The sequence below is a fragment of the Heterocephalus glaber genome, unplaced genomic scaffold, assembly GCF_053883595.1.
Source record: "Heterocephalus glaber isolate CG9 unplaced genomic scaffold, H.glaber_assembly_v1.0 deba00001481, whole genome shotgun sequence".
In the NCBI taxonomy this organism is placed as follows: domain Eukaryota; kingdom Metazoa; phylum Chordata; class Mammalia; order Rodentia; family Bathyergidae; genus Heterocephalus; species Heterocephalus glaber.
The window spans coordinates 6,261,469-6,287,181 of NW_028258317.1; the positions used below are offsets into that span (position 1 = coordinate 6,261,469).

A 25,713-nucleotide genomic window follows, 5' to 3' on the forward strand; every position below is an offset into this window, starting at 1 on the left:
TGGCCTCTGCCTTCCATTTCTCCCACTTTAGGCATATGCAAACTATTAAGTTAGTCTGTTTTTAACCAACTGTGAAAATCCCTACAAGGCTGCCCATTTCCCTCCCCTTTAAATATGAATGCCTTCCCTACCTATAACATCTCTTCTCTGGTCAAATCTCCTTTCTATACTGATGTGTACATCTGCTTCGTTGCTTGGATGAAACTGTCCTTTCCACTGGAATGCTCCTCTCTTCATTATCCCTTTCTACTAAAATCTATCATCCCACTCTTTCTAAACCCATCACTCTAGGGCAGACCAAGAATCATTTTCAGGAACCCTTCTCCCTGACTCTTAGCACTGATCTTCCTGACAAAAGTCAACATTCTTGGAAGTCAGGGACCCTATTCAAAAACTCAAACACAGGAATTTTTTAAGGGTAGAATTAGTGGGTATGAGAATATCTGAAAGATTTAGTTTACATTAATAAGGTAATTTCTGAGATATTTTCATGGTTTGTGCACTTTACTATTAACCTGTTAGGTTTTATTATTGTTTCCATTTTCCAGCTGGTGAAACTTGAGGTACCAAAGACTAAACAATTTGGCCCAAATAACCCAGCTGGTGACAGAACTGAGACTCAAACTCACACAGTCTGGCTAGAGCCCACACTCCTGCCAGTACATGATGGTGTTCATGTCCTTTGGAAACGTAGGAATAAGACTTCCTACGAATAAAGCAAAAGGCCACTCACCCATTAAGGGAGGATCATTTACTTGGGAATGGAAAAGTGTCATAGACTAAATTCAAATTAATTTTATATTAAGAAGAGGAAGCAAGTCTTACACCAGAAATATAATGCTTAACACTGAACTCTTTTACTTTTATAAATAATGCTACAATAGAAAGATTCTTATATATAGTATTACTTTACTTCTGCATTGCTAAGTAAAAGATGTCAACTTTTTAATGGCTTTTAATGTATGTTGTCAAGCAATGTAAAGAGAGGGTCATTCCAATTTATTAAGCAAATCAATAAAGTATATTTGAGTCGAGACCACACAGGCAATTAATATTATTCTGTTACAAGTGTAAAAGGGTGCCTGTGTATTTTAATTTGAGTAATAGCAAGATTGAACATATTTACACAATAGTTTATCATTTCTTGTTCTCTGATTATTTATTGCAGAGATGCACTTGGCATACTGAGATACCAGAGATATTCTAAATAATGATATGAAACTTCAATTTTATTACTGCTTATAAGAAAAAATACCTTGAAATTAAACAGGTAAATAAAAAAGAAAATACATTCTCTTTTTACCCCCTTACTCTATTCTAATGTATTCTATTCAGTATTATAGTTCATTAAGTGTAGCAGATAGTAGCCAAAAAAAAAAAAGAATGAAGGAAAATGAAAATTTTAGGGAAAAGACAAAAAGAAAAACTGAATTACCAATCAGATAGAGATACATGCAAAGAGCAGTGAGAATTTACACAGGGCAGAAAGGAAAGTTGAAAGCTAGAAGTGAAAAAAAGGTTCTCCTAACTTTGAAGGTTTTCTTAGGGACCATGGCTTGCAGGAATATTAATTAGCTATTTAACCATTACTCCATCAGAAGTTGTCCTTGAACCCATTAGCAAAGAGGTAATGGGAATGTGTAAAGAACAACAAAGGGGCTTCTGTAGTGGCTAGAACTGTCACACTGGGTAAGATGTTTCTGTTTGATTTTCAACTAGAAAGGTTTATGCTGGATCTGTAAGCAAAATGTTAGGATACACTATAGAAGTGTGATTTCATAGGTAGAAAAAAATGTCAAAAACTATGTAGCAGATACTATTGGCGGCTCTTACCCAACTACCACCTCTATGTAGCTCCCAATTTCTGGCTTCCTGGAAATTCTTACTTTTGGGCCAGTACTGTTCAAGCTCTACTTGACTCAGGGAAATTTTGATTAGTTGAAACGAATTACCAGGTCCTCTGCCTCCCTACTGCTAGACATTATTTAGGGATGAGTATGCAGCCCTCCCTAATTCCTATTAAAGGAAAAACCAATGAAGATTATTGGTAGCTTAGCAAAAGCCAGTCAGAAGAGCCACAGCTATGTCAGGATCAGGAACAACAGTAGAGAAACAAGGAGAAAACATAGGTCTTTGCTGACATCACCAAGCCCCTAAACTAAACACCTGGAAGCTATACCTTCCAACTTACAGAAGTAATAAATTTTCCTTAATGTCTCCACCGTTTGGATTTAAGGGTGCTTTGTCATTGTTGTTTCTTTCTTTTCTCTCTTTTTTAGTACTGGGGATTACACTCTGGGCTTTCGCACTGAGATACATCCTCAACCCTTTTTAAATTCTGAGACAGGGTCTCTCTAGTCGCTAAATTGCCCAGGCTGGCCTTTGAATTTATGATCCTCTCGCCTCAGGCTCCCAGAGTGGTGGGATCACAGATGGGTGCCACCACACATTAGTCTCCTGTTGTTGTTTATTTCTTACAACTAGAAGGTCCTAAGTGGCTTATACTGACAAATCTTACAAGATCCTGATCATCATTGTATTATCACAATGCTACAAAATAAATAAGAAAACATTAATAGCTTTGCTACTCTTAAACATCTTAATCATCTCTTTTCAAATTTTCCATCTTCTTGCTGTTTTCCTTAGTTGACATTATACATATGTATCCAGAAATAAAACACTTCTGTTTAACTATTGTCCACGTAACTCACAACCTTAAAAAATGGAATAAGAATCACTTATAAAAGTTTCCCTAATGTTCAAATGGGAAGGGGAACAAGGGAGGAGAAAGAGGAAAAGAAAGGGACAAGAAAAAAAGTGAAAATACAAGGAAAAAATGGAAACAGCTTTTGTACACAGGGAAGGGAGGAGGTTTGAGGAGGGGGGAAATGAGAAAAAAGGGGTGGGATGTAAAAAAAAAAGTTTCTCTACTAAATAAATATCTAAATATTTGGTTGTGGGATGTTCCAGAGAGCACCTAAAAGGAGTAGTGATGTTATTTTCACATGTACTAAAAAAAACCCAACTCCCAGTTTATCTACCAAATGTTTGTTAAGGAAGCTCAATTATACACCTATTGCTATATTATGAAATTAGAAAGGTGTCCAACAAAGGGACAAATTTATAACCTCTCAAGCATATTAGAAAACAGTGAAAAATGCAACACTTTTTAAAAAAATACTACTTGATACAAAGTGTAAATTAAAATTTGAAACATTATGCTATGCTATAATCTAAATAAATGAGAAAACAAAAAGTACCAAAAAAGAAATATTACTGTTAAAAACCTGTGCCACAAAGTTAGCCACAAACTGATCCAGAATGCTGCTGAAATCTTTTTGGGAACCTTCTCCTAAGGAAATTTTTTTCTTAGAAAAAAGTCTATACTGAATGTTAAACTGCCAGAGTAGCTAAGGTAGGAGTTTATCCACATCCATTGGCAGAAGGAAAGAGAATACCTATTCATTCATTCAAATATTTCATTAGCACCTACCATGCACTAGTACTAGCTAAGCGCATAAATAGTAAAAAATAAAGCAAACATGCTCCTCTTTTACCCAAACTAAAAGAAGAGCTGGCAAATTTTTCTGTAAAGGGCCACAGAGTGAATAATTATTCTTGCAGGCCATAAAATCTCTGTCACAACTACTCAACACTGCCACTGTGGGATGAAAGCAGCTACAGCTATTAATAAGTAAATGGGACATCTGGCTGTGTCTCAACAATACTTTTAGACAGTGAAATTCAGATTTCATATAATTTTTATGAAATAAAATTCTTTTCTTTTTAACCATTCAAAAATACAAAGATCATTCTCGGCTTGCAAGCAGTCCATGGTCTATAGTTTGCCAATGCCTGGTCTAGACATTAACAGTGATGTATAATTGTGCTCGCTTCAGCAGCACATACACTAAAATAGTGATGTATAATTATCTGCCTGTTGTTTAAAAGTGCTCAAAAAGGAAAACACCTAAGATTAATGTAAAGCTTAATGAGGAGGCATAGCCTGGTTCAAAGGATCAGAAAAGTTCTAAGAAAGTGAATTTTGGGCTGAAATTTCAGGTAACCAGCCAAAGGCCAGGGAGAAAGGCAAAGCCTTCTGAACAAGTAAATACCTGGTGCAAAAGAGGTCAGCACATGACTGAGTGAAGAACCTGTGAGGCTAAAGCACAAAGAATAAAGAAAAGCCTGGAGTAAGATGACACTGCACCAAGATAGGGACCAGCCCACAGGGGGTCTTACTGGCTGCCTAAGGGATTCTTTTCCTTGTCCAGAGCAACTGGAAACTACTAGAAGGTTCTAAGTAAGAGAAGAACACAATCAGCTTGTGAATTTTCAAAGGTCATTAGACTGCTGTACAGAGAAAAATCAAAAGGGAGCAGGAATAGATACAGGGAAGAGATCTATGGCCAAGGTAGTAGCTGGAGATGACAGGAGCTTGCACCAGGGTGCTGGGAGTGGAGTTGTGAAGTAAAAGAAGCAAGATGTGGAAACATCGAAGGCATGTTCCCCACATGACTTGGGTTTCTTCTGCATCTGAGATGTGTGGTCCTTTTCCTGTTTGTAAAACTAGGATACTGGTGTCATTTGATGAGCCAGAGACACTGAAAAAGACTGGGAGGGAGCATATTTTGAATTTAGTCTTAGTTTTTGTTTTTCAGGGTTTTTTATTAGTAACTATTTGCAGTACATAATGACTACACTTATTCTTTCTATGTCCCGTTCCTCTCCCCTCTATCTCTTGGTCCCCTTTTTTTTTTGGTACCGGGGATTGAACTTGGGTCCTTGCGCTTGCAAGGCAGGCAGCGGAACCACTGAGCTAAATCCCCAGCCCTCCAATAGCACTTTTAAACGACATATTTGTTAACACATCAAATAGTATCTGATAGTCCAGCACTCTAACTGGACTAGCTTAGCTCTGTTACATGATGTTGCTTGCCAGCTGATAAATGTGCAAGTTAAAAATGGTGACATGAAATTTAATTCAGAAATTAATTCAAAATTATTCTTTTCTAAAGTTTTTTTAAAAAGTGAGCTACAATTTAAGACTTAGGAACTATGCATGAGAACACACAAAAAAAGAAACACACAACTCAGGTTCATAAACCTGAACCAAAGTTTAGATCTTTCAATAGATGTGTGACTTCAGGCAAGCACCCTAGTCTCAATTTCTTCAACAATAAATGCAAGTAAAATCAACTTTGTATCTAGTTATTGCAGAGATTAAAAAATTAAAATGGCTGTGAAAAAGTTACATGAAAAGCATTATTATTTCTACATTATTTTTCAGCCAACTTTTGACAGGATTTTTATTTACATATTTTGAGTAATGTGCTAACAGCACAGTAATCAGAAAAAAAAAAAGAAGAAGAAGAAAAGTCTTCCTGCATGATTTTCTTCTGCTTCCTTCAGGTTGAATTTTAATTAAAGAACATAGTATTTGTTGGTAATTCCCTCTATGCTCTTCAAATTTTTTACCATTCAGACTTCAGATTCCACAAAGCAGGTATAATCTACAGAATTATTAAAATTCTGTAAAGCAATTAACAGTTAAGGCAAATGTTAACCAGTATTTGTAAACCACTGCTGACATCTTCACTAATCTCAAAATGAGATGTGAGAGCTAGAAAAGATAGTTAAATATACTGCTCCCAGTGTGAAGACCATGCATGAGACAAGACAGTGGACTGAAATCTTCTAAAACAAGATAGACAAGGGGCAGTTTGTTCAACCTAAGAGTTTCCATCTCTTACTTTCTAAGGTTAGAATTAATGGATACAGAACTTCAGAGCACTTGCACAATCTCCTGGCCTCCAAAGTGCTGCTGTGAGAAATAATGATCTAGCCATTAACGACAAAGACTTGCAGCAACTTGCTAAGTAATCTTTCAAAAGCCTCCTTCATTTAAACTGGTTTGTCAATGAGAAAGAATATTTAATAAATCTGAAGATTTACAAGCGAACTCTGAAGTTTAACATTACAAGAATAGAAATTATGTCAGGTTATAATAGAAGAAACGAATTATGGAAAAGGGAATAAATTTTAAGAGTCTTAGGGAGGATTAGTGCTGTAAAAAGAAACTCAAAACATTCTTACTTTTATGTTCCCTTCCAAAAGACTTTTAGGCAAAGGCTAACGTTCATTGGCTTGTTTTGAGCAATTAGAACTTGTAATGGTCACTTGAAAAGAAACTCAATTATAAAAAGCCTTACAAAGATACTTAAAATTTTTAGATGTACACACTGTACCTGCTACAGCAAATGATTTTGCTGATAGTTTGTTCCTTTAGCAATGAAATACTATTATAGAATGTTGTTATACTTTTAAAAATTTAAATCCTAAAACACGATAATCATTTTGATATGAATTTATGATACCCAGACCGCCAAGAAAATAAGTACCAGACTACAACAAGAGATGGAAGTTAGAGAGATCATAACTTACAACACGGCAAGAGATTATGGAGGAAAATAAAGTACATTTCAAAAGTGAATCCCTACTACAGAAAGAAAGTGTATTCTATACTGATAAAGTCTACCTGGACTTCAAGGCTGACAACCCCACTGAGAAAAAACTAAGCTGGACTGCAGATTTCCTCAAAGCACATTGTTTTGATGTGCTGTACAGGTTATCATTTGTTTGCAGACAAGCTCTTTTAAGATGTTATAGCCACTGTTCCAATTAAAATATATACATTGAGCAAAAAGTTCATCAGGAGAAAAGAAAAAAACTGCTCAATTTTACATGCTAATGGTACTGAAGGAATGTAAGAAAGGTAGGTAAATGCTAACTTTCACAGTTCAACTTTCAGTTTAAAAGAGGACAGCATGGAAGAATTAGTCAATCAGCTCAAGCTCACAGAAGTGAAACACAGGTTAGGGCTGCAGTCATAGTCAATGTCACTTGCCAGACAGATGTTCAAATCTGTATATAAGTTCTGTTCAATAACTAGCAGCTGAGCAGCTATTATGTTTAAGGTAGAGAGGTACTGCAGCAAACACACAGAGGAAAAAAACCAAAGCATATTCTATACCAATAAGTTTATAATTCAGCTGAAAGGATGAAACAAACATTCTGCCTGAAAACACACTGCAGGCTCACTGAAAAAGACAAAGTTGCATCCCTATTTTGTTTCAAGTCAACACATATAGATACAATAGTATTCTAAATTTGTGATGCTTCTGAAAGGAGGGTTAAAATGCCAACAGACTCAAAAATGAAGAATGATGCTAAAAAGCTCAAATAAGAAAATAAAAATGATGACCAGCTCTTTAGCACAAAACCAGCCTCCTCAATGCTCCACTGAACACTACAAGTCCCTAAAGCTGAACTCAAAGGCATGTGAGAGCTGCTGCTTGGTTATAGGAATCCGGGGGGTGGAGCACCCCTTGGATACAGGACATTCATCTTGTCTGTAGAACACGGTAGCAAGGAAATACTGGCTGTGAGAGAAAAGGCAACGAAAATATATGTGACAGCATTCTGAAAAAGTACACTGAGGAACTAGATACACACAAGATCCATTACCTGTTTAAAGCAGAGTTCTGATGCAGAATCTGTCTCTCCCAAATTAAATTGTTCTTTCACTGAACAAGCCCTTCATAAACTACCAATATTTTCCTGTCTTAAAGGCATTTCACCACCAAAAGAGAATAGAAAGTAATCCAGTTATGGAAAGGCAATATGAAAGATACCTTTTGTTGATAATTTTAACTATGTAAATATTAGATGACTAGTATCCAAATAGATGCCCCTTCCCAAAAGGTCCCTAGTCAGTTGAAAGACATGTGTTAAGTCCACATTTTTATATGTGAACATGAGAACCCTGATCTAGCCTCCCAAACACTACCAGATAGTTTTTCTCTGCTATTCAAGTGAATAGCAAGGTTTGACTAAACCAATCAGCCTAAGAACTGGACAAACAGAATGGACACCTAGTAAAGAATAAATGTCCTCCATTTATCTGCAATTCTAGTCGTTTTCTCTTCAAAAGATCTGGGATTTTCAGAACAAGTATGCAGGTTATTTAAAACTGAGTTATATATAGTCATTTAGCAGCAGCAAAACACTTCTAGCATTATCACAGATGCTAGATCTCTGAAGGAATTTTTTCCCCAAACTAGCATTTTTCTTCACCAAGAACCAATCAGCCTTTATTTCTAAAACCAAGAGCCTGCCTCCCCCCACCCCCAACAAACAAATCACAGACCACTGTTAAATTCTACGCTAATGAAAACTGTGCAGATTACATCCCAGGCGTTGTCACAGCCTATTTTCCATACACCACCATCAGACAGTTTGATGCGGTATTCCTGATTGCTTTTTATCGTATTTGTAAATACACTCACTAATCCACTAAATTAGGTAATTTACAAACAGGTCTTCTCAGTTATTAGTGGCCAGCCGTCAAGTTCTATTACATTTGATCCTTACACAGTTGTCTAAACATTTCCACTCGGGTTAAGGGCTCCTCCTTGGAAAGAGGAGGTTAGAGAAATTTGGATGGGGGCAGGGTGGAAGCTGGGAGAAATCTCTGCATCTCAGCCCTCAGCGACAACATCCAGCCAGTGCCCACAGAAAAACTAAATTCGGCACCTCTTCCTCCTGTTACACTGGCAACAAAGAGGGAGTTTCCATAACGCTCCCGTCACCCTCCAGGTGCCCAATCTGCTTCCCACCCCGAGGGCGGCGCTCCCGCAAGGGCCTCGGCACCCCAAGAGGCCGCGGTGGCCCGGGTCACGGCACAAAGGGGGGATGGGGTGGGAGCGAGCGCGGCAGCCCCGGGACCTGCGGAAACACTTGAACCGCCCGTGGACTAGCGGGCAAGAGAGAGGGGACAGGAGAGATCACGGGGCAGAAACTGGGACGGGGTGGAAGAGAGGTGAGGCGCCCAAGCTGCGGGGTGCGCCCGGGAATACGGAAACCGTGCGGACGGCGGGGAGAGAGGCGCAAGGCCGGACCAGGCGCGGGTAGGGGGCGCCACCTGGGCACCGGGACGACAGTGCCTCTCCACCTGCATGCAGGAGGGACGCGCCGCTCAGGTGTAACGGGACGCAGGAGGCCGAGTCGGGAAGGGGCTGGAGAGAGCAGTAGGGCCCGCGCACTCGCAGCCAGGCAGGGGCGCCCAGCGGGCGCGGGAGGCATCCGGGTGGGCGGCCGGGAGGCGGGGGCCCTCACCTGCGCGGCGGAGGCGGAGCTGCAGCAGCCCATGGCGGGGCTGGAGGAGCCTGGAGGCGGCGCCGGGCGCGCAGCTACGCCCCGGAGCCCCTCGGCATTCGAGCCGGCGGGCGCCCGGGGAGGGCGCGACCTGGCCCCGCAAGACTCGGCGGAGGCGGCGGCGGCGGCAGCGGCAGTGGCGGCGACTCAGGAGGCGGCGCGGCTCGGGGTAGGCACGGGCCACATCCCCCGGCGGCGGCGGCGGCGGCTGCGCGGCTGCTGCTCCGCTCCTGCGGCTGCAGCTGCTCCCCAGCGGAAAGGGGCGGGCGGCAGCGGCGGCGGCGCCTCCCCCTGTCCCCCGCCTCCCACCGCCCGCGCCCAGTCCTTCTCCCGCTCCCTCTCCCGGGCTGCCGCCTCCTCAGCGCCGCGCGCGTCTCCCATCAGACTCCCCGCCCCCAGTGCTACGCCGCACGGACGGCAGGGCGGCGGCAGCCAGAATGAGGCCGGGCCCTTGGGCGCGCGTCGGAGCCTGCGCGGCGCCGGGCCCATTTCGAGGTGGCACCGAGGCAGAGTCTGCCTCGGGGCGAGAGGGCGTCTGGGGCTGAGGCGCCCGAGGACAGGGCGGGCCCGCTGTCGAAAAGAAGCCGGGCTGCTTCCGGAACTGGAAGGCACCGGCTGCCTCACCCTCTCCCTGCTGAGAACGATTCCGAGGTTTCCCAAGGCTCCTTGACGCTGTGTCGGCTGCTTTTTTTTTTTTTTTCCTTTCCACAGAAGAAAGCATACATAACAAAACTTTCCCTAGAAAAGAACTAGGTGAGAGACGACAAGAAGAAACAAGCATCTGTTGATACTCTCCCATTCTGCTGGTGGGGAAACTGAGCCTTGTAGGGGACCAAGAATGTAATGAAATGCACCCAATTTGAAATTGTAATGACAGCCAGAAACCGGGGAAAGAAAAAAGGTATTCCAGGATCTCAAGTCAAAACCATACTGAATCAGAATTAAACTTTCTTATACGGGGTAGTACAGAAAACATAACAACACCCGGGCATCAATTCATTCATACTTCAATTATTTACCGAAGACACTGAGTTCTTTTACCAGACACCAGAAGAGGTGAACAAAAGAGATCAAGTGCCTGCTCTTACAACTCCCTACTGCTAAATTAATATATTCTGAAGGCAACAATAATTTAGATTAGACATAACTACTTTCAAAAAGTTTCAAACCCCAAAAGAGTCTTTAGAAATAGTACAAGGTAAGAACAGTTAAAAGTTTGCCAGAATAAAACTAAAGATCATGGTTAACAATAGCAGAAACACGTATGAGGCTCCGTTAGAATCCTTATTCATGTCTCATTTCATCTTGTCCAAGAGTATCTCAAAGACAAAATCAGCTACAAGAGAAAAGGAAAAGTTCATTTGCAAAGATGGAGGGGAATTACACTCCAGGTCTGACTTGCCAAATAAAAGACAGCAAGGTTTAAAGATTACTCAAAGTCTAAGGTGAAGGAAAAAAAACATAGAAGTTGACTTTAAGTTCATTGTAAGGAAATCAAAGCACAGAAAAAGTTGAAATGGGATCTTGGGAATAGTCAAAAGGCCAGGAAAGGAAGAGAATTCCCAGTCGGTGTGTTTCATTACCATTTCCTGGTTTTATGAGTATGGTTGAGTTGCTTCTCTGAACATCCTCCTCTGTGAAATGCTGATATTAGGGAGGACTGGAAAAGGCTAAGATTAAATAACTTGAAAAGGCAGCTGGTTGATCAGCGAATAAGCTCTCAGCAAGTACTGCTTGAGATCACTGATTCTTCTGCATGATCCCTTTTTCCAGTTTGATCACAGGCTCTACCATAACAGAGCCAGTGAATCCTAAGTATATTACTGGTAACCATTAGGCCATTAAATGAAAGTGAAGAAATAAACTTTAATAGCTCTGATCTAAATTCTGATTGTAAACTCCACAATTAGACTATAAACTCCCTGAGAACAAGGGAAAGTAGTTTCTCCTTTGTACCTCCCTGAGTTCTCTCCAATGTTTGTTGAATTATTCAGTGCTGCCAGGAATAAAAAATCTTCCCTTGAGATTTTCCCTCAAAGCCAGAAAAGTACATCTTGTTTTTAACTGAGGGAGGAGGCTGAAAGTAAAATTACAGTCTTAAACAAGAAGCCATCTGTCTTCCTTCTTTATAATCAAGAAAAGAGGAGTTGTTTCTCTTAGCAGAGTCAATATGAGAGCATTTCTCTCAGATTATAAAAATCTTTTTAGCTAGTGCAGTTGTTCCATGTAGTAGCTAGTGCTTATTTTGTAATTAGAACTGTAGAAGCAGTTAAATTTGTAACAGGCTGTGGCTGTGCTCCATAAAAATGCATTTTGCTTTTTTGGAGATATCTTCCCTAGACATGGATGATGAGTGAATATAATTGAAAGGTAGCACGTTCCATTTTTCTTGATCTGAACTTTAGTTTTCTCTTCAAGGGTTAATAGAACTAGGAGTTCTAAGGTTCTGCAAGGAGCTTTGTAAACATACTAATTATATATGTATGCACCATATATGCATATGAATGTGATGTTTAAAAAATCTACTTCATCATTAGCATGGGAGAAACTAACTCACCTCCTGCATTGATATTCCGTACCTTCTAAGAACAACCCCATCCCCCTCATACTCAAAAAGCCTCATAAAAGGAGTGATTTAGGGGCTGAGGATTTAACTCGGTGGTAGAGTGTGTGCTTAGCATTGGCAATGTCCTAGTTTCAACCCCCCAAAAAAGAGTCATTTAGAGGGGGGCAAATTATTTTTCCCTTTCAATCTTACTCATAACCAAGTATGCACAACACTCAATGAAAGTGAACTACAGCAAATTCTGAAGAAAGATTTTTTTCCCTAGCGTGATCAGAATACTGATCTCACCACCTTGAAATATCATCAGGCCAAGCCCCTTAGGAAGAGCTTAGGTTTGTTTTTCTTTTTCTTTTGAGGAAAAAAAAAAGATAAAAAAAAAAAAAACTTATGTAAGAACAGCATCTGCGCTAACCAGGATAAAATTATAAGGCGTATCAGTCTTGGTGCAAATCGGATCACCAGCTGAGCCAGGCGGAAATGCTTCCCAATGGTCTAGTATTGCATAATTGGCCATGTGAGTTCCAAGGTTTCCAGCTTCAGATGAAGGACTTGGTGCTGGTCACTCACTGAGGGAAAACACTAAACTAATGATCTTTGCAGTGATTTTAATAGAGCCTGACTCATTGTTCACATGATTTCAGCTTCTGGGGGAACAGATATATAAATGCAGCTATACATATGCGTATCTGTAACTGCTCAGAATAGTCCTCTAATTTAAAAAATGTGGCATTTGGTGCTTTGGCTGTGTTAGTTACATTTTAGCACATACTGTGTTACAGCCACATCCCACAAGAGCACATTTTTTTTCAGCAGAGCCCCAGCTTCCAGATCCACCTCACAACCACCTCCTCAGGCATTCACATATCACCCCCAGGAGATGCTCTAAAAGTGAAAACTAATTGTAACCAAGGGCTGTAACTGTTCATTCATTACCAGAGAGGCAAGATCAGGTCTATTCCAGATTTTAGAAAATGTATCTAAATGTTAAAGTAGAAATATTTAATCTGCTGGAAGATAAATGAGGTAAAACTCTTGAAGACATGGGTGTAGGCAAGGACTTTCTGACCAAAACCCCAACTGCCCAAGAAATAACATCAAGAATCAATAAATTGGATCATATTAAATTAAAAATCACCTCAACAGCACAGGAAAGCAACCAACAAAGTAAAGAGGCACTAGAATGAGAAAAATTTTTGGCCTGCTATTTTTTGCCTTGTACAGAGGATTAATATCTAGAATATATAAAAAACTCAAAATAGACACCCCAAAAATAAAAGACCTAATCCAAAAAAATAGCAACTAAAATGAATAAACATTTCTCTAAACAAGAAATACAAATGGCCAATAAATACATGAAAAAAATATTCAGTATCTTTGGCCATTAGAGAAATACAAGTTAAAACAACACTGAGATTCCATCTTACTCCAGAAAGAAAGATGGCGAGGCTGCAAAGAAAAAGGAACTCTTCTACATTGTTGGTGGAAATGTAAACTAATACAACCACTGTGGAAATCAGTATGAAAATTCTTCAAAAAACTGAAAATGGAAATTCCATTCAACCTAGCTATTCCTTGTCTAGGTATCTTCCCCACAAAATTAAAGTTATCATGTTACAGTCATACATGTATACCCATGTTTAATGCAGCACAATTCATAACAGCTAAATCTTGGAAGTGGTCTATATGTCCACCAACAGATGAATGGATAAAAAAAATGTGGTATTTACACAGAGTAAAACACTACTCTTCCATAAAGAAGGATAAACTGTAGTCATTTGTAGGAAAATGGATGCACTTTGAGACCCTACTGTTGAGTAAAAGAAATCAGACACACAAGCTTAAATATCACATGATTTCTCTCATATGAGAAACACAAAGAAAGGGCAAAATAAAAGGTAATAGAGAACAAGAAGTTAGTAATTTTTCAAAAGGGAAGAGGACTGAGAGATGGAGGGAAGGAATAGGGAGCAGAGAAGGAGATGAAAAAAGGAATTGAGATGTATCACATACATGTACTAACACCTCATGAGGAATGTAATCATTATGTAGTGGAAACATGTACTAATGATAATCAAAATTATATGTATGTATATATAAACTCAGGAGTTAGACACCCACCTGAAAAGATATTTTTCTTGAACCTGGGCATGTTGAAAAGATAATACTGGTCCCAGCAAGACTCTAAAGAAATTCATAAGTACTTAGCTTTGCAACTTTGTTTCTGCTCAGACTTATAAATTGGTGTTTCTCCCGTGTTAATAACTCTTGCAAACGGGAAGGGGACCAACATGTGAATGGAGGGAAATGCATATTTTTCCTATAAAACTTCTGAAATATAAAGGTTTTTGGTTTCTTTGGTTTGGTTTTTGGTTTTTTGTTGTTGTTGGGTTTTTTTTTTTTTCTTTTCTTTCTTTCTTTGTTTTTTTTTTTTTTGCTTTTTGCTTTTTGAGATAGGGTCTCCCTATGTAGTTCAAGATGGCCTCAAACTTGTTTTTGTTTTGTTTTGGTACCGGGGATCAAACTCAGGATCTTGCGCTTGCAAGGCAAGCAGCAGAACCACTGAACTAAATCAAACTTGTGACAATCCTCCTGCCTCACCCTCCCAAGTGGTGGGACTACAGGCATGTGCCATCACCACGCTTGGCTAAAGCATTTATTTTTAAACAGAAGGCTTTTCTTTGGATGACAATATAGCCTAACATTTTAGCAAAAAACAGATAAGATTAACTGCAAAAACATTGTAAAACTCCTGCAAAATATACCATAAATAAACACAGGAGAGGAAGGAAATGAAAAAAGAATTAACATGTGTTATGTACATGTACCAACTCCCCATGATATATGTAATCATGTAATAATAAGCAAATGTACTAATAAAAATTAAATAATTTAATAACTGAATTTTATTTATGGCTTCACTTGGACTTTCCTTGCAAGGTCAAACAACACATAAGTTCTCTAAATCCTACTCTCACGAACTTATATTCAGAGGGATATAATATTTTCTGAATGACTTAAACAAATTGTAGTAATTCACTCCATTCCCTAAATTTTTTCTTTTTTATTAACTTCTTTCTATGAGCTAACCATATTTGATTTTGATTAAGTAGCAGATGCTTTAACATCAGTCCTTGGGAATTTTAGATGTTTCTACCCTAAGACTAATGTTGATTTTTATTTTGGGGTGATGAGGTGAGAGAGGAGGAGAAATGGAGACAGAGTCATGCGTATTAATCTGAGAAGAAATGAGGCAATTTGTAAAGCAAGAAAAGACATTTATTTAACAGTATATTTCTTGAAGCATTATAGTGGGCCACATACCTGTCTAGGTGCCTGGGATTCAAATACAACTAAGATATATTCCTTGCTCTTAAGTCACTTATAGCGTACTGGAATGGAAAGAAATTGAAACAAAGAATTAGAATGTATTTTAAATGTAAAGAGAAGAATGAGTCTACATGCTTTATAAGCTGAACATTCTCCACAGAGACCAATTTATCTTGTTTATAAAAAACATCGGGCCAGGGATTTAGCTCAGTGGCATCATGCCTGCCACACAAGCACAAGGTCCTGAGTTTGATCCCCAGTACTGAAGAAGAAAAAAACTACATTGTATTTTATTCCTGTTTATTCCTTATATTCTTGCCTCTGCTAGACAAGTTCCCACTTTGTAGCAAATGCCATGAAAAGAGCTTGGTATCCAGAAATGTTTCATACTTATTTGTTTAATGAATAAATATATTTTTGTCAATGAGTCTCTAGGAATTTAGATTTGTAAATGCCCAGAATGTTTCAAAGGAAAGTTTTCCTGAAATATTAAATGATTACTTTTTTTTTTCCATAAAACTTCTGAAGTATAAGGTATTTATGTATTTGTTTGTTTATTTATTTATTTATTTTTGTTACCGGAGATCAAACTCGAGACCTTGCGCTTTCGAGGCAGGCGGCAGAACCACTGAGCTAAATCCCCGGCCCATTGGCATTTATTTTTAAATGGAAGACTTCTTTGGATGACAGTATAGCCTAACACTTTAGCAAAATACAGGTAAGATTAACTGCAAAAAACATTTTAAAACTCCTAGATGCAAAAGATACCATAAACACAAATGACAAACAGATAATACTTGCAAAATCTATATAGAAGTTTTATGTAACACACATGAAAGTTTCTATTAAAAAAAAAAACTGAAAACACTCCACAGTGAGGGAAATACAAGGACTAATAAAATATGAAATACTACTCACCTTCACCAATAATAAAACTGAAAGAATAAAAATTTGGAGATACCATTCCTCACCTAACAAGTTGGCAAAGATTTAATAGGAACCAGTCTCAGGGAAGATCACAGTACCCTATACACTATTGAGGGGGATATAATTAGTTACTCTCTTTCTGGAGAGGAATTTAAAAAATTTGTATCAAAATTTAAAAGGTGTATTTCCTTGAAGCAAGTATTTCTTCTCCTGGGAATGTTTAATAGTAATACAGTCTTGTTTTCAATAAGGAAAAATTAGGAAAAATTTAAATTTCCACATATAAAAGATTAGTTAAGTGATTGGTTAAATAATAGGAAACTCGATACACTTGTTAAAAAAAATAAGAGGCACTCTATATTCACTGACATGAACCAGGCATAGTAACAGTAAACCATATGACTACAATATGCCCTTAATTTTTTAAAAAAGGAGTTTGTAAAACAGTATTGCAATGAATAATGTTTATATAAAGGGCATGTGTGTGGTGTGAACACATATGTAGAAGAAGTTATGACAGCTGGCCGTGATGGTGCATGCCTGTAATCTCAGCACTCGGGGGGCTGAGGCAGGAGGATCATGGTGAGTTCGAGGCCAGCTTGAACTACAAAGGGAGACCCTGCCTCAAAAAAAAAAAAAGAAGAAGAAATTATGAGAAATGTATACCAATTTGTTAATAGCAGAAGCCTTTGGTGAAGAAATAGGGGTTCAATTAATCCATTTTTTGACGCTATTAAAAAATACCAGAGAGGGCGGGGATTTAGCTCAGTGGTTTCGCCGCCAGCTGCGCAAGCGCAAGCACCTGAGTTCGATCCCTGGTACCAAAAAACCCAAAAAACAATAAACCAGGGACTGGATGGTTTATGAAGAACAGAAGTTAATTTTGTACAATTCAGGCTGTGGAGATCATGTCACTAGCATCTGGTAAGGATCTTCTTGCTGTATCTTCACACGATAAAAGCAAAAGGGGACAGATATTGTGTCCTCCCATGACAGAAGCCAGAAAAGAGTGAACCCACTCCCCTAAAACCCTTTGTACAATGACATTAATCCATTTATAAGGGCATGAGGGCAGAGCCTTCATCATACAGACACCTCCCAAAAGATCCCACCTCCAGCATTGTTGTATTAGGGATTAAGTTTCTAACACATAAATTTTGGGGGACATATTCAAATCACAGTGAGGGTAAATTAGGGCAAGGTAGATCAAGACAAAAGAGCAGTGGAGGCTTTCTAAATTTTAGACTTGTAGTTTTGAAAGAAGCATGTATTATTTTTAAAAACCATATTGAAGTATTTTGATAAAATGACTATGAAGAGAAGTAGTCTTCCCAAATGATCTAGTAATCATGAAAAAAATAACATGCAAGGGTTCACAGTACAGAAATAGATCACAATTAAATTCAATGATCAGAAAAGACTTGGTAGAAGAAGTGCCATTCATCTGGATCTTGAACAAGTAGCTTTGGATAAGTGAATGTAGGGGCAGCAAAAGAGAAGTCTCAGGTATAAAATTATTCAACTAAAAATGCAGGTGGGGAAATGAATAAGATCTATTGGATGTTCTACTCATTGTTGCATCAAAAACCAAACTAAACCTTGAGGACTTAAAACAACAACAATCATTTATTATGTCTCTCATAGTTTTGGGGATTAAGTACACTCAGCTAGACTGTTCTCACTTGGGCTGCTCTCATGTGGCTGCAGCCAGATAGGGGATGAGACAGAAGTTATTTTGAAATTTCCTCACTCATATGACTAGCAAGTGATATTAGCTATTGGCTGTCAGACTGAGACCTACTTGGGGCCTCACCATGTGACCTGGGCTTCCTTGAAGTATGGTCGCTGGATTCCAAGAGTGAATGAGAATCCCAAGAGAACCAGGCTGACACTGCATTACTTTTTATCACTCAGCCTCAGAAGGTACACAGTATCACTTCTGTTACAGTCACGGGACTATTCAGATTCAAGGGGAGGGAGATCATATGTATGCCCCCCCCCCATCTTTGGTGAAAGAAATATCATTGTCATACTGTAAGAAGAACCTTTGGGATGGGAGGCCATGGAATAGGTTCTCCTGTGCTGCCACTGTTAACAACACTCTCCAAAGCCTCTTCTGACTGGGGCCAGTTTCTCTTACCACCTTGTACTTATCCCTGGCATCTATGGGCTTTGGAGTTTGCACTTCCTACTGACAAGATGACCCAGAGGATTTTCAGTAAAGTGGTAATAGAATGAGCTTTTTGCTTTAGAAAGATCACTATGATGTTATCTTACAAGGAAGAATAGAGGGGGAGAGATTAAACAATGAGAACAGTAGGTGCCAGAGCTATGACCCTACTCATCAACTCCCCTGCTCAATACAGCAAAATGATGTTTAAGTGTGATTGATAGAGTCCTGCATATTCTTTACTGAAGCATTCAGTCTTCAGAATGCTCTCTATGGATCTCAATTCTTACAGAGCCAGATGCTTTTGTGGCTGGCAGAAAATTACTAGACCATGGGAAGTAACTGAAGTTTTTGAGAATACATACCAACGTACCACTTCAAGGATACTAACTGATATTTCTCCCACTAAGCAAAGGACATAGACTCCCTGGGAAGCAAGCCTGACTTGACCACCAATGCACTCACTTCTCAAGTGCTCCAATAGTGTGCCTCCAAGTGTGGTGCTGCAGAACAAAATGGAGGAAAAGGGCAGGAAGACTGTGCAGTTTGGCTGGACTAGCAATTTCAAGCTTGGCTACAGTCATCCCAGCTTCCCTGAAGTCCTGTTAAGAGATTTGTGTCAAGCAATGAAAATTGCAGCACGAGCCTGGTTTTTAAAGTTTCTTTCCCTAACTATTAGTATTTCATTGAACAAACTGTCAAAATCTACCTATTCTTTTTCTCCGAGCTCTTTTCTTCCTTTCTCATTGGTGCTAGACAGAATCATTTTCCAAAATACTATGTAATTTAGAAGAGACTGTGTCAATTGCATAAAATATTTCTAATCTCCATAATTAAGATGCTGCTGGTCTGACAGCTTTGCTCTCTTACTCCCCCTCAGCTAGTTGCAGGGATGTAGATAGACATTTAAAAAGAGTACTAAAGCAAAAATGACATGCTGTTCCCCTCCCATAGGGCTTGTCACCAGTCTCCCTGGGTTCCCTACTGGATAGTTTCATTGTGGTTTCTTCGAAAGTGGGAAAAAGAGACTATGCCAAGATTCTACAGACTGTTTTTTCTCCATTCTTAGAAAAACATATCCCTGTCCTCAGTTTTGACTCAGAGAAAATCCAGATGGCCCCCGCTATGGCCTGCCTTTGAGATCAGTTTCCAGCAAACCTTTTAACACAGAATGGTCTCCAGTAAATCTAAGTGGAAAAACCAAATGACTAAATAAATCCTAAATAATGTAAATCCAGACAGAAATTTAGAGGTGAGAAGTGGCAGATCATTGCAGCTGGTGCCAAAGAATTTTTGAAGGACATATAGTCAATTTTCTTCAACTTTTGGGCAAAAAACAAAGATAACAGTTCATCAAGATTGCCATATATTCCACTCCCTCTTTCTGCTTCTCGCTAATTTGATCACCTATTCAGGTATGGCATGTAAGTCTCATTTCATCTTCATATTGATTCTGCTAAGTAAAAATTATCACTACATTAGAGATTAGTGAAATGAGGTGTAAAAAGTAGTGTAGATAGACTGGATTATGCTGCTATAATGAATTCACCCTCAAATCTAGATAGTTTAATAAAATGAAATTTTATTTCCCCTTAGCAGATGCATGGAATGGCAGTTAGCTTACCTGTGGAGAAAAGAAGTCAGTAATGTTTATTCCACATAGTTATTCAGGTATCCAGGATTGTAGAAATTCTGATATTTCAGCTACACCCTATGTAACTTGAGCTCTTTCAACTTTTCAGAGGGAAGAAAGGATAGAATAATTGTCCATGGATTTTTTTTTTTAAATCCACTTCAGCTCCCAAGTGATACACATTACTTTTTTCTTGCATTTTATTAGTTAATCCTAGTTACATGTCTTCACATTCTCTAAGGGGGAGGAAATGTCAGTGAAACTGATTATTTGATAAGTCTTTCTGTCACTGTCACTGTACCAAGAGGTAATAATTTTCCCATTGTCCAAGTTACTAAGTGGTACTAAGTTACAATTTACTACTGGCATCCAAACCTAAGCTTTCTAACTCCAGAGTTTATGTTCTTAACCACTGAAGATTTTCTTCATAGCTTCGTAATGCTGTTGTGGAGACAGAAGTGACCATGGTCCAAAAACATACAACAAAGGGAAGATAACCTTTTTAATAAATAGTGTTGGGAAAACTGGATATCCACATGCAAAAGATTGAATCTAGACCTGTATTGCTGACTAAGTACTAAACTAAAAGCAAAATGGAAAAAAGAACTAAATGTTAAAAGAGAAATACTTAACTTGCTGGAAGATAAAATAGGTAAAGCTTCAGAAATCATGGCATAGGCAAGGACTTTATGAACAGAACCCCGGTTGCACAGGATAGAGTACCAAGAATCAACAAATAGGATCACATTAAAAAGCTTCTACACAATAGAAACAACCAACAGATTAAAAAGACAACCTACAGAATGGGGGAAAAATTGCCAGCTATTCCTCAGATAGAAGACTGATATCTACAATATATAAGGAACCAAAAAAGTTAGACCTCTCCCTAAATAAAAGACTCAATTAAAAAAATGGGCAAATGAAATAAATAGACATTTCACAGGAGAAGTACAAATGGCTAATAAATACATGAAGAAATGTTCAACAATGGTAGCCATTAAAGATAAGCAAATTAAAACAATGGAGATTCCACTTTACCCCAGAAAGAATGGCCATCATCAAAAAAATCAAATAATAACAAATCCTGGAAAGGCAGGGGGTGAGGGTGAGAAAGAACCATTCTACATTGTTGGTTGGGAATGTAAACACGTACAAATACTATGGGAATCAGTATGGAGAGTCCTCAAAAGACTAAAAGTAGAAATTCCATTTGACCCAGGTATTCTTCTTCTAGGTATTTTCCCCAAATGTATTACAGTGATACATCCGTACTGGTTCATAGCAGCATAATTCATAATAATTAAATCTCAGAAGCAGCCTATATGTCCACCAACAAATGAATGGACACAGAAAATGTGGTATTTATACACAATGGAGTACTACTGTGCTATAAAGAAAGATAACCTTGAGTCATATGTGGGAAAATGGCTGCACCTTGAGACCATAATGTTAAGTGAAATAAGTCAGTCACACCAACTTAAATAATGAATGGTTTCTCTTATATGAGAAATTCAAATTATAAATAAAGAGCAAAATAAAGGATACCTAATAGGAAATAGGGAGATAGATGTTTCTCAAAAAGGTAGGGGATGGGGGATGAGGGGAGAGGAGAGGGAGGGAGAGGAAGGCAGGGGAGTGAAGGGAGTTGGGAGGCCTTATAGGCATGTGCCAGCTCCCCATGAAGAATGCGGACATTGTGCACTGAAAACATGTACTAATGGGGGAGGGAGAAGTGTGGGGAGGCAGCTGTCACTGGGCGGACTCGACACAGGTGAGTTTGCATACTCATTTTTTCAATTCCTAGTTGTGAAATGTTGGGCAAGTCCATTAGCCTCTGCTGAAAAGCAGTTTCCCCATCTATAAGGCAAGACAAAGAAAACTCTTATTAGACTGTCGGGAATATGAAAGTATGAGAACCTTCATGACAGAAACACACTCAAAATGTTTATGATTTCTTATAATTTCCTCTTCCAGCCACTCTTTCTGTTCCTTAAGTGTCTTCCTAGAATGTAAAGACTTCCCTAGTGAGACCTTTTGCTGAAAGCCCTAATTGAAATTTTGCCAGAGGTAAGACTTGAAACCTGATCCCAATACTCCTAGTATTCAAGGGCTGATTTTATTGCAGTTCTTTTCATGGTATCAGCAATTTTCTTCATGTGTTGCCAAGCACAACTCATTCACGACTTCAGGGAAAAGGAAAGGATAATGTCACAGTGGAATTAAAAGTTGTAGCTTGAGAGCTGTCTCACATTTAAAAACATTGTAAATGTTGGAGCTTCTATAGCAAGTAAATGTCAAGGCACATGTAATATAGAGTGAGCACCAAAGCCTTCAGGTATAATCTATTGAGCATATTCATTTGGTTCTTTATCATAACTCTTGTAAACTCTGAAAATTAGTCCTCCATATTATTTTAATATTATTTAGAAAAAAATCAAATGTCTCTAAAAGTGACTAAGTCACAGGAGAAAAATGTCTTATTTAGAAACTCAATGGCTCGCTCTCTCTCTCTCTCTCTCTCTCTCTCTCTCTCTCTCTCTCTCTCTCCTGGGAAATGAAAATAAATTGCTTCCTAGGAAAGGGGTGCATAAACTCTTTCAGGCCCCTGAGTAATTGCTCAGGGGAGTATCGGTACAGATAATTTATAATCTAGAAACTCAGGTTTGTGGTAAAAGTAATGAACTTCCCCAAGCAAGGCTTCTTTTTCAAAAAGAGCCTGAAGCTCAATAACCTTTATTCCTCCCTTTGCCATTCTCACTAGCAGCCCAAACATTCCGACACACTGGTTGAAATTTTGAGCTCTGGAGTCAGACAAATGTGAATTTGATAACCAGTCTGTAAATTAGTGGCTGGGGAATTTTGTGCAAGTTATATAAATTCTCAAAATGAGGGGATAGAACTTCCCATGGTTACAGTGGTGTACTTGGCTTCTTTGACACCTGGAACAGGTCATTTTTAATTCACTGCATTAGATGATCAAATTATCATAAAAATCATTTTTAATTTGTTTTTTTAGTTTCAAGTAAATTAGCAATTTAAAATAATACATTTTGGGCTGGGGATGTAGCTCAGTGGTAGAACAGTCATATATGAGGGTCTGGGTTCAATCCCCAGCAAAGCAAAATTAATTAAGAAATGGGTACATTTCAAATTACTGTGTAGCACACACCTGCTATCACAGCTATTCTGGAGGATGAAGTAGGAAGATTGCAAGTTTAAGGCCATCCTGGTCAATTTAGGGAGACCTTGTCTCAAAGTAAAAAATAAAAAATGAAAAGGGTTGCCGGGGATTTAGCCTAGTGGTTCCACCGCCAGCCTCACAAGTGCAAGGTCCTGAGTTCAATCCCTGGTATCAAAAAAAAAAAAAAGGTTGAGGATCTATCTCAGTGGCACATAGTGCCCTAGGTTTGATCTCTGGTGTTGCAAAAACAATTTTTTTCAATTAAAAAATTTTATAATGTATGTTTTGTAGGAACTAACATTTATGCTTACTAAACAAGGTGTTGCACACTTTTTTCACCGTTTTGGTTTAAATCATAATTAAAAATTCAAATTGTCAAAGAACGACTGAATGAAACTAGTTTTGCTTCACTGTCTTTAGAATCACTGTGCTATCATTGTTTACTTATAGCTATTGTTTAAATATAGGAATATGCCATTCTACAGGGATTGGAGACCTGAACACTGCCCTCAGGGAGCCTGAACAATGCCCAACCACTAAGAGCTTCTTCTGAAGCAAACTCATGTAGTTACACCCATGTGAGTCATGGTTGACTGTGTAAGTAGGGGTGGCCCTGGTTAATTTCCATACAGTAGAAAGTGTTAAGTAAGAGATAAATAATAAATGTTTACTAATGTGGAGCATCTATATACTTACATCATAACTATTACATACATATGTTATGTAATGAATTTATAAAAGCATATATACATACTATTTTAACATTCTATAATTTCAAAGGTAAACTAACCAAAGATTTTTTAGAGAAGAATATTTTGTCACTGACATTGTTTAAAATTGTAGACACTTGATCATAATAAAAAACAGACAGACTAGGCTTTATTTTTTTTTGTCAAGTTCTCTGCAGACAATGTACTGTGTTAACAGGCTAGTCACTGCCACTGTCCTTTCTGTGGCATGTCCTTGTACAGCTCCTAGCAGATAGCAAGCACTCAACACTTGTAAACTGTTATTATTTCACTACAAATCATTTAAAAACAGAGATCCCTAGGGTTGTAATTTTGTTTTTGCAGAGGGAGAAACAAAGTGGGGATAGAAATACAATAGTAGAATTCTTTTAAAGAGAGTACTTTTAAATGTGATAATAGCAATAGATAGTAATATAGTTGCTGAGATATTGGTTTTTATTGCATACATTTTTAGTGTTTTCAGAAATTCCTATAATAAGCATGTGTAACTTCTGAAAATTTGGAAAAAATTCCTTTAAAATTATGAGTAACTTTTTGGTGAATCCTTAACATAGCAATTGTTGAATTCTATCTTTTAACTCATCAAGTGATATATCTTAACTTCCATACAAAATTTGATTAAAATGTTTTACACAGCTCACTCTTTCTAGCAATATCTGGATTAGGCTGGGATTAAATGTCAGTTTATTGTCTTCTCTCATAGTTCCTTTAATCCTTAGTTGTTAGAGGCTTTTAATCCACCAATTCTCTGATTGCATCTAAACTTGCCAGAGAATGACATTCATTCACTTCTTTGACTGCTTGTTTTAAGGACATCCAATTCTTTCTTCTCATTAGGAAATTAAAGAAACATTTACACAGACCTATATTTTCCAATTGGATGGAACATTTCCCCCTTCTCTTAAAAATTTCTTCCTTATAAGTAGCTTTCTCAAGCAATTTTGGACATGGTTAGCAGTTTCCATAAATCTAAGCATTCTAGATATCCAGGCAATAACATATTGTTAGCTGTTATCCTTAGCAAGTCTCTTTACTCAGGACCCAGTTTTCTCATGTGTAAAATGAAGATTTAAAGTCATTGAGCTTTAAGCCCCTGCCTAGTTTAATCCTTAGGTAAAAACAGACCAGCATAGGACTAGATGTTGGTTCTCCTTTCTGGTCCCAATTGTGAAGAAAGGCATAAATATATGAATTCTTCAAATGGCACCTGAGCAAGGGGCTTACAGTATAGATGCTTAGTACAGTGCTGAAGAAAGATGGTGAATTTAGAACTGAATGATCCTGAAAGTAGGCTTGGCTTCAATTATTAGGTACATGGCCTTGAGCAAGTTAGTAACACCCCTGGCTGGTTTTCAGAGTTTTTCTGTCTTGGTATTTTGAAGTTTCTGTGCAAAGTGTATAGATGTGGATTTATCTTTGCTGATCCTATATTTAGAATGGTTAGGGTTTGGAAATCTATGTGGATGGTGTCATTCATTGGTTTTAGAAAAGTTCCAACAATTCAATATTAAAATATTGCCTCTAAGTACAAGATGATAAGACCTCTAGGAATGTCTTTTAAAGATATCAATAAAGAAAGGAATAAAGAGAAGAAAATGAACAAATGTGTCAAAGACTTAATAACTGTAGTTTATGGGGAACAGACAAGTGGGTTTATACTGTATATTTTCTTTTATGTATGCTCAAATAACTTATTATTAAATAATTTTTTCATGCTTAATAATTTTAATTTAGTTTTATTAAAAATAAAGAAACAATAATAGCTATTCTGTCTCCCTGTAGAGCTTCAATAGAGTATAGATGAGATCTTCCCATCTATCCTTATGTCTCGTAATGCTTATATTTTTTATATTTTATCTCTCATATAACATTTAGATATTTTGTCTCATCTATTTTTAGCTCATTTTTTCTGTCTTAAGTTATACTTAATATATTATTCAATAT

At 38.2% G+C, this 25,713-nt stretch overlaps 1 protein-coding gene across 7 annotated transcripts in view; it reads right to left on the minus strand.

Annotated features, from left to right (window-relative positions):
- Slc44a1 (solute carrier family 44 member 1) overlaps positions 1-25,713 on the minus strand; it is a 487,317-nt gene that overhangs the window by 178,573 nt on the left and 283,031 nt on the right. The window contains exon 1 of one of the 7 annotated variants that reach the window (XM_087184206.1): positions 9,178-9,424. The exons of 2 other annotated variants lie outside the window; for them this stretch is intronic. In XM_087184206.1, the coding sequence (XP_087040332.1) occupies positions 9,178-9,210 (33 nt within the window). In that variant the 5' untranslated portion in view covers positions 9,211-9,424. Of the gene's footprint in view, positions 1-9,177; positions 9,428-25,713 lie in introns of those variants that run through there. 4 more of the 7 variants (XM_087184207.1, XM_004848187.3, XM_004848185.3 and 1 more) reach the window with 4 other exon arrangements.